Source organism: Babylonia areolata, chromosome 14 (assembly GCF_041734735.1).
Source record: "Babylonia areolata isolate BAREFJ2019XMU chromosome 14, ASM4173473v1, whole genome shotgun sequence".
In the NCBI taxonomy this organism is placed as follows: Eukaryota; Metazoa; Mollusca; class Gastropoda; order Neogastropoda; family Buccinidae; genus Babylonia; species Babylonia areolata.
The window spans coordinates 12,327,294-12,337,838 of NC_134889.1; the positions used below are offsets into that span (position 1 = coordinate 12,327,294).

General features: G+C 42.3%; 1 protein-coding gene across 5 annotated transcripts in view; it reads right to left on the bottom strand.

The window, feature by feature from the left end:
* LOC143289820 (carboxyl-terminal PDZ ligand of neuronal nitric oxide synthase protein-like) overlaps positions 1-10,545 on the bottom strand; it is a 418,763-nt gene that overhangs the window by 309,680 nt on the left and 98,538 nt on the right. For all 5 annotated transcript variants that reach the window (XM_076598986.1, XM_076598991.1, XM_076598989.1 and 2 more), the window contains one exon: positions 9,039-9,110. In XM_076598986.1, the coding sequence (XP_076455101.1) occupies positions 9,039-9,110 (72 nt within the window). The remainder of the gene's footprint in view (positions 1-9,038; positions 9,111-10,545) is intronic.

The window sequence follows — 10,545 nt, forward strand, 5'->3', positions numbered from 1 at the left end:
TGTGTGTGTGTGTGTGTGTGTGTGTGTGTTGGAGCTCATGTATTTGACTGTGCTTTTATATCTGTGAAACTGCATGTTTGGTGCATTTCTGTTGTGCATGTGTGGGTGTGTGTGTGAATGTGTGTCTTCATGTTTTACATTTATTCGCTTATTTATCACCATTGTTGTCTTATTTATTTATTTTATTATTATTATTTTTATTTTTATTTTTTTTAAATCATTTTATTAGTATTACTATTATTATTACTACCTTTTTCTATATTATAATTATTATTCATTTATTTATTTATTTATTTATGTAAGCTTATCTATTATTTATTCCCCCGTTTTTTTTTTTTTTTTTTTTTTGTTGTTGTTTTTTCTCAAGGCCTGACTAAGCGCGTTGGGTTACGCTGCTGGTCAGGCATCTGCTTGGCAGATGTGGTGTAGCGTATATGGTTTGTCCGAACGCAGTGACGCCTCCTTGAGCAACTGAAACTGAAACTGAAACTGATACTGCTCACAGTAGATTTCGTTACAATAGGGCTACTGGAATAGATTTAATTTGTCCATCTTACAAAACTATGAAGATAAACCGGTATGTACTAACTTGAGAGCATGATATGTCCCAGTAAACTGCGATAAAATTTACTAACTGCTTCTCAGAATGAAAGTAATTGCGAATTTATTCATTTTTCTCATTATATTTACCTGTTATTTAAATGCGGATAACATATTGTATTTCGTGTACTTCATTCATAAGGCGCACTGGCTTTATGAATCATTCATTCATTCACTCTCTCTCTCTGTGTTTTTTTTGTGGGGTTTTTTTTTTTTCAGGAGAAAGAATGACACTCGTGAAAAAACAAACTCCAAGCAAAGTGCTATCATTGACGGCGCTGTTACCTCTCCCTCACACCTCTTGCCTAACTGGAAAACACATTAAACAGGTTACCTGTTTACACGCTGATAACATTATAGTTCAGTCAATGACTGGGGACCGGACGGTAAACATAGCATGGCTGGGGGTGGGGTGGGGTCGGGAGGGGGGGCCAGGGGGGCCGGGTGTCAGGGAGGCCAAAGGACTGAACAATAAAATTAGATATTACATTAGGGTACAAATGGTACACAGAGAGAGAGAGAGAGAATCGGAATCGGAAAGTTTTATTCACATTCAGGCCTCAGACCCAAGTGCAGACATACAGAGACTGAGAACGAACGAACGACATGACACAGTAAATCGACAATTCAAATCAACCAAAAATAGTTAACACAACATTCATTAGGTAACTGCATGTAATCTCTTCAATGCTTCGTGTATCTACATAGCTAAGTTACACAAAATACATTCGTGTCTTGAAGACACGAGTAAATTGAACCTAAAATTAGACGGATCTCTATAATATTTTGGTTGAATCAGTCTTTGTCTAAGGTCACTCAAAGCAGGGAAACATAACAAGGAATCTAATTCATTTTCCTTACCCAGATTGCATAAACGGCATGTATACATAGGTTCATTTAAAATACTATATCTGAAACTATGAGAAGCAATATTAGAAATACCAAATCTAAATTCCATCAATGCACATTTTACATATCTGTTCTATCCTAACTCAATGTATGGTTCAATCACATGCGATGTTTTAAAGAGTCAAAACGGTACAAATATATCACTGGTTTGCATAGGATCATGCCAGTTTTGCCAAAGGCAATCAAAAATGCGTTGTCCGAAACACTTTAAGAAACCTGCAATATTTTCCACCCCCTGATTGTCCCATACAAATGCAAAACCACAAGAATTTAAACACTGACGAACACCCGTTGTCCATGTCTTCTTACCGTTATTATCTAAACAATACAACATCTTCTAAACTTTGAATGGAAATCTGTTTTCATTCATTAAGTCAGTTCTAGCTAATATTTGATACATCTTATATATGAATTCAGATCAATCAGATATCTCCCCAGCTCACCATATACAAGGTCATTAGGAGTACAGCTGTCTGCATTCAGAAAATGTTCCATTGCAAAGAAGTGCACCTTTTCTGTTTCTGTTCTATTTTCCAGTCCCTTCTTAAAACCCATACCAAAACCAGGAAAGGACCATCATCAGGTAAGCGGCTACCGGATCCTAACCATGCAAAACATTGCTGGAAAGCTCATGGAACGTATGATAGCCAGGAAACTTGCAAGGGATCTTGAACACAGGCACATTCTCCCTACAAATCAAGGTGGTTACAGAACAGGCAAGTCCACATGGGAAAACGCAGCTGCTTTTGCATATGAGGTGTATGAAGGATTTCAAAGAAAAGAAGAAACACTAGCAGTAGCAATCGATCTTGAAGATGCCTACAATAAAGTCCAGTTTGCGCACCTCATGGAGCTGCTACTAAGGTATGGAGTAAGTTTGACACTGACAAGATGGATAGCAGCAGCGCTTCAGGAAAGAACCGTCGTCCTACGCCTCGGAGATTGGATATCTGCACCTTCTAAACTATCCATGGGACTGCCACAAGGGTCTCCGCTCTCTCCTGTCCTCTACAATGTCTACACGAAGGGCCTTGCAGACTTAAACAACAATGGAATAGCTCGGGTGCTTACTCTTGCGGATGATGGCCTGGTCTTCAAAACTTCGAAAGATGCTCAGGAAAGAACTAAAGCCGTCCAGAAACAACTAAACAATATTGCTCAATGGTGCAAAGACACAGGATCTTCCATCAATCCAGTGAAAGCCCAAACGTTGCTGTGCACCCTCAACAACAGAACCGCGAGCAAATTACCACCTTCTGTGTCATTCGATGGGATTCAGATCGAGAAAACTGAATGCCTAGGAATACACTTCGACAGGATGCTGACCTTCAGAAAACATACGGAAAATACTGTTCTCAAATGCAAAAAGGGCCTTTCAGTCTTAAAAGCAATGGCAACCAAAGGTATTGAACAACGCCACCTCTTCCTGCTATACCAATCACTCGTCCTCAGTGTGATCGACTATGGACTTGGGCTAACAACACCGTCTCAAAGCAACCTCCTAAAATTAGAAAGAGTTCAAAATGAAGCTATGAGGCTGATCCTTGGAACAACAAAAGACACGCCCACAGAAACCATGCGATACCTGCTTGACCTTCCTTCAGTGCAGGCCAGAAACAAGTTAGAACAGGACAAGACCTACTTCAAAGCATTAGAAAACCCTCAAAACCCACTGCATGATGCAGTCAAAGAACCAAAAGGCAGCCATCTAGGACGAGGAAGATCATGGATGGGGCAAGCAGAAGACACAATCCAGCTAGTATGCCGACTACAAGACCTGAAATAAAACCCAAAAGAATGGGAGAAAACCCCTGAAAACCTCAACCATCTCTTCAACACAGCCATTTCACCCACTCTAGGAAGACATTGTCGGGAATGGCCACAGGGCAAAACTGATGCGGTGAAGCTACTCATAGAAGAAAACAGTAAAGAAGAGGACATCATCATATACACAGATGGCTCAGTCACCAAAGACCAATCCGGTTGGGGATTCACTGCGAAACAAAATGGAAAAACAGTTAGGGAAGAGAATGCTGCCTACAAAGTCACAACCTCCAGCCAAACGATAGAAGTTGAAGCTGTGACACGCCCTCCAGTGGCTATCGTCCATCCATACGCCCGGAAACCAACATGCCATGATTCTAACTGACTCAATGAACCTCATACAGAAAATTGAAAACAGAATCGGAAGCCCAGAGTGGCATAAGGCAATGCGCACCTTTCAGATTAAAAAAACTCACATGGTCATACTGCCCGGGACATGCAGGTGTTAAGGGAAATGAGCGAGCTGACAGACTTGCTGGTAACGCAACACCAACGAGCGGCCAACATCTAGGAAAATCGGAAATCCTCAGAAAAGTCAAAGAATATCAAAAAGAACAGGTACAAGGCCATCACACCATCGATCGCCTCAAAGAAATCAAAGCAGAGAGAGGGAGCGGCCATATGTCTAACATGAAAGGTAGAACACGATGCTTTGCAAATCAAACAAATATCGGCATCATTTCCAAACCAACATTGCGCAAATTTCTTCAAAACGGAACAGAGTCTCTGTGGGCTTTTCCAAATACAATAGACTGACCAACACACTAGACGCCACGTTCTTGGCATCAGAGATCTTTTCCCATCCCTCTTGCGGCCAATCAGTGGCAGTCTCTGTGCGTGTGTGTATCTGTGTGTTTGTGTGCATGTGTGGGTCTTTATTTTTGAGTGCGTTTGTGCATGCGCGAGACTGTAAGTGTACACAAGTGTCAGGAGAGTTCTGTGCACGTGTGTGTGTGTGTGTGTGTGTGTGTGTGTGTGTGTGTGTGTGTGTGTGTGTGTGTGTGTGAGGGGGAGGTGGGGGTGCAGGGGGAGGTGGGGTAGAGGATGAGGTATGTGAGTGTATGCATGCCTACACATTGGGAGCAACAGGATATTGGAATGTATATATATATATATATATATATATATATATATATATATATATATATATATATATATATATATATATATCTTTGTATATATGTGTGTTGGGTTGGGGGTGGGAGATATGGGCATATGTGTGTGTGTGTGTGTGTGTGTGTGTGTGTGTGTGTGCCGTGGAAGCTGCGATACGTAGACTAGAAATAAGTGTGTGGAGGAGCGTGGTAGAGGAGGTACAGGGTAATGTGTGTGTGTGTGTGTGTGTGTGTGTGTGTGTGTGTGTGTGTGTGTGTGTGTTGGAGCTCATGTACGTTTATATGTATTTAACTGTGCTTTCATATCTGTGAAACTGCATGTTTGGTGCATATCTGTTATGCATGTGTGGGTGTATGTGTGAATGTGTATCTTCATGTTTTACATTTATTTGCTTATTTATCATCATTGTTATCTTTTTTCTTTTTCTTTTTTTAATTTTTTAAATTATTATTAACACTACTACCTTTTTTATATTATATTATATTATTTATTTATTTATTTGTGTAAGCTTATCTATTATTTATTCACCTTTTTTTTCTTTTTTTTTCCTCATGGCCTGACTAAGCGCGTTGGGTTACGCTGCTGGTCAGGCATCTGCTTGGCAGATGTGGTGTAGCGTATATGGATTTGTCCGAACGCAGTGACGCCTCCTTGAGCTACTGAAACTGAAACTTTCCAGTCCCCATATTTCTGGTCCATAATGTAATATTGGCTGAACTTGTGAATCAAATAATCTAACAAATACACTAAACGATCTACAGTCCACTTTATACAAATTATGAAGTATCCCAATAAGTGCCTTTTTTGTTTGTTTTATAAGCAATGTCTTGACATGTAATAATGAATCCCAGTCTTGTTGAAAAATAAATCCCAAGATATTTATATGCATTTACGACAGTGATTCTTTCGCTTCCATATGACCATCTTTAGTTTCTTGCCAAATACCCTCCCTTACAAAAAAACAACAATGTTTGTTTTATCAATATTTACTTTGAACTGTAAAATATTTGCAGCAATGTATAAACTGTTCAGTTGTCGCCGTTAACCAACTGTTGCTGTAGACAGCAAAATCATATAATCAGCAAAAAATAAAACAAACAATTAAATCAAAAGTTAAGCCGTGTTGATCATTTTGCATAATTTATAAAGCTAGTTCAAAAATTGTAAAGAAGACAGGGCTACAGACATCCCCTTGCTTAACCCCACGAATACAATTCACACAAATCTGATAATTTTGCATCCGATTTCACTCTTGCTTTCAATTCATTATACATACTTTTCACACAACGATACAACTTACCATTCACTCCATTTTTCAGCAATACAGGCCATAACAGTTTTCTAGAAATAGAATCGAAATCCTTTTCAAAGTCCATAAGAGCAACTATAATTTTCTATTATTTGCAAATTGTTTTTGTACTACGGCCATTAGAGTAAACATATGGTCAATTGCTTAATAGCCTTTTCTGAATCCAACTTGATATTCTCCACTTATGTTATTCTGAGGTATCTATTCTTGTCGCATATAAATTATTATGGAATTGTACAACTTACCACTAATATCGCTAAAAGAATTGCCACTGTAGTTCTTTACATTACTAACATCAGCTTTCTTAAATGACGGTGTGATTACAGACTCCATCCAACTGCTTGGATGAATAGAATAGAATAGAATAGAATAGAATATGTCTTTATTACCAAGTGTACCGGGGTCACAAGGAATATCGGGGAGGGGGGCGGGGGTAGTACATAAAAAGGTACGAACATAAATCGAAAATCATACACACAGATACAGTAGAATTTTGGACACATGCACACACACACGCACACTGGATCCTGGACGTGATCTCTTTATCCACTGATCCATCTGCACAGATAGTGCTGCCCAGATACTTGAAGCTCTCCACACACTTCAGTTGGACTCCATCAATGGTAATGGCTGGCTGGGGCTTGGCTGTGTCTGGAACAGCTTGAACCAGGACCTCCGTTTTTCCAAGACTGATTATCAGTCCGAACAGCTTGAATGCTTCTGCAAAGTGATCGACAATGACCTGCAGGTGGTTCTCCTTGTGTGCTATAAAGGGACAGTTATCTGCAAAGAGGGCTTCAAGGATGAGTTTCTCCAAGGTCTTGGTTCGAGCGGCGAGACGAGGAAGGTCGAGCACAGATCTATCCGAGCGATACCTGATGTATACACCCAAGTCCAGGTATTTCAAAGCATCGAGTAGGACCTGCGTGAAGAACAAGTTGAACATCACGGGGGCGAGGACACAGCCCTGATTCACTCTGTTTGAGATGTTGAAAGAGTTCGTGTAGCCACCATCGGAAAGAACTTGTTCAGTCATGTTGTCGTCGAAGAGCCGAATCAAGGTGGAGAACTTGCGCGAGCAGCCCAGCTTCATAAGGATGGTCCATAAAGCTTCTCTGTTCACATTTTCAAAGGCTTTGGTCAGGTTTATGAACACTGCGTACAAGTCCATCTGCTGTTCAGTGCATTTCTCCTGGACTTGTCACACAGCATGTACCATGTCTATGGTACTGCGGCCAGGGTGGAAACCACACTTGGCTTCAGGAAGGTTGCTCTCAGCGATGCTGGTAAGGAGCCTGTTGAAGAGGATGTGGGCAAGTATCTTTCAAGCAATAAAGAGTAGAGAAATTCCTTTGTATTTGCCACAGTCTGACTTTGCCCCCTTGTTCTTGTAAAGTGCCACAATAGTGGCATCTCGGAGGTCTGCTGGCGTGTCTTCTTCCTCCCAGATAGTCGAGAGAACGTCGTGGAACGCTTTAAAAGCCGTGGTTCCAAGTTCTTTGTACCTTTCAGCAGGAATTCCATCTTTCCCAGGCGCTTTTTCCGCAGTCCATCTGCTTTATGGCAGTCGTGACTTCACCCTCAGTGGGTGGTAGGTCGAGGTCCTCCTGTGTACGCCTCTGGGGTATCTGTTGTAAAGCTTCCTGGTCAACAGTAGATGGCCGGTTGAGAAGTTGGCTGAAGTGCTCCTCCCACCTTGCGCTGACACCCTACTTGTTCTTGATAGTGGCAGAGCCATCAATAGATAGCAGAGGGGTTGTTCCTTCTCTTGAGTGGCCGTAAATAGCCTTGATGGCACTGAACAGCATCTTGGAGTTGTTAGTGTCTGTACAGAGCTGTACTTTATCGGCCTTCCTCTTCCACCATCGGTTTTGCGGGGTTTTCTCTGGGTTATGGCCTGACAATCCTTGAGACTGTTCTGTCGTGAAGAGCAGTTGGGGTGATTCAGCCAGTCAATGAAGACCTTTCTCCTTTCGTCCAGCAGTGCTTGCACGGCCTCGTCGTTTTCATCAAACCAGTCTCGGTGGACCCTCTTCTTTGGGTCTAGCACTGTCTTGGCTGTCTCTCTGACCACGTCTTTGAACTGGTTCCACTTTTCGTCTGGTCCACCAGTTAGTGGTCCTGTGGCCTCAAAGTTGTCATGAAGTCTGGCTTGGAATTCCTGCTGGTATCGGAATGACAGGAGTGTAGCTGTGTTGAAGGCCTTTCTGACGAGCTTTGGGCGTTTATGGTGGAGGGAACTATGCGGATGATAAGCTTAGCTCTAACAAGCCGGTGATCCGTCCAGCAGTCTGCACCACGCATTGCTCTGGTGATGAGGACGTCGCTGCTGTCACGTTTGCGGGTGATGATAAAGTCGATGAGATGCCATTGTTTTGATTTGGAGTGCATCCACATCGTTTTGTACTTATCAGAATGCCTGAACGTTGTGTTAGTTATCAGCAGGTCATGCTCTCCATATTTGCTCAGTATAAAGAGGCCGTTGTTGTTCATCTTCCCAACTCCATACTTCCCTACCACTCCTTTCCATTGGCCATAGTCACTGCCAGCTCCGGCGCTGAAGTCGCCCAACACCATAGGGTGGGGAAGGAGGGGGGGGGCTGTTCCTGGGCCAGAAGAGATGAGAGTAGCCATGCCGACGTCTTCTCATGCACATGAACCAAACAAGTCGTTATTCCTCACCAATTGCAGTGCCACGTGCGAGGCCTCAGTTACTTTTCATCGAAAGAACGAGGACCTGTAAAATTAAGTCAGTGAACAGCCCACCACAAAGCGATCACGCTGTCTGATGACATGGTGATCTTCGGTAAGGAAGTGATGCACATCACGATGAGTGCCCTTCACCTCGAGCATGTGTTGGAGATACAACCATGCTGACTTGGTGTTGTGGATGTGTGTGTGTGTGTGTGTGTGTGCGTGAGCGAAAAAACGAGTATGTAAGCAAGCCAGAAGATTATACGGTATAGGAAGAGAAAGAAGAGAAGGGACAGGAATACAGACAGACAGACAGAAACTAAGAGGAACTCCAATTCGATAAATCACCTGTTAAGAGAATCAAAAAAAAGGAAATATTTCAGTTGGCTTGTTGGTTCGATGGCAAACTTTGCTCGAAACGCACACGCACACACACATACACATGCGCGCACGCACACACATACACACACACACATTACAGGAAAGAGAGAGGGAGAGAGAGAGAGAGAGAGAGACAGAGACAGAGACAGAGACAGAGAGAGATTCCATGTATTTTCCATGTTACATTAAAGCGAAACAGACTTACCCGAATTCGACGCATTGCTGCCACGATTTCCACCCGGCTGCTGGGTCGTGGTACATCCAGCGTTCCGATATACTGGAAGGGAAAATGACATTGTTCTTATCACAGTCTGCAAAATGAGGATAATGCCAACATGTCACACACACGCGCACGCGTGCCTGTTTGCATACGTAAAAATATGATCGCACATGTTCAAACATCCACATATCACTCGAACTTCCAAAAAATACCATATTTACATAGCGCACACACACACACACACACACACACACACACACACACACATCTAGGTTGAGGACTACGTGACAAGGCTATACTTTACGTTTCCTGTCAAAATGATATCCCGGCGTCAACCAGGTCTGAAAGATACAGACACTTGCAGTGTTGGTCAGGGAATTGGAGCAACACACCCTAAGACGGATCCGTGAAGTGGATGATACTCAACTGTGTGGTCCCAGTCTTCACATTTAAACCCAAAGCACACTGAACTCTGGGTAGAAGCCGGCCGCGGGTCGAAAAACCCACTTCTACTGGGATACGAACCCGCGTCGTCCCAGCCGTCAGTCCGCGACGCTAACCACTTCGCCATGGCGGCTGGTAGAAACCAAAATCTTCACTTATTTTTCTATTTTGCAATGCCTTTTTATGTTGATACAATATAAGACAATGCTCTTGTATCACAATTTCACTTTTCAGCTTCCTTCCTTCACTGCAAACAGCTTAGCTCAACGCGCTTGGCCACAACTTGAGGACATGCATTTAATTATAGTTGTGTATCATCAGAGTGGATTTCTTCTACAGAATTTTGCCAGTGGACAATTATATTACCACGGGTTCTCTTTCAGTGCGCCAAGTGCGTGATGCACACGGGACCTTGGTTTATTATATAAGCCTGATCTGAATGGTAGACGTTCGGTTTTAATTTCCAATGTTGATGTCAAACTTGGGAGTAAGAACGAGACTGGGATTCGAACCCAGACCCTCACAGACACTGTACTGGCAGATAAGCGTCTTCTCCATTCTGCCACTTTCCTCCTGCCGGGTCAAAGCTCAGAGAGAGAGAACTCAGAACTCAACATTTTTAATGTAAGATCACCGACCTGTATACATATGGTTAGACGTATTGTACACACACACACACACACACACACACACACGCACACACACACACACAAGCCAAACCTTCAGCAGGATGAACAACAATAATTTATAAAGATATGCTGATAACATAACCAAAAGAAAATAAAGGGTATTTTAGAAACATATCTTTCATTTAAGACAGAGCTTTCTGCTCAAACGCATAGAAAATAAACATTGCTAAATCTCTTGTTACAATGCTCTTTTTATTTTGAAGGAAGTGGGGAAACAGGGGAATCCTTTAATTGTGCATATGTTTGGATAAGCATTTCTTTCTCAGAACATCATATCATGGACAAATTGCACTCCAACTGTCATTTGGAAAAATATTTGCTGCTTATTTTTGGTTAGCAAAACAAACTGGACAATGTTG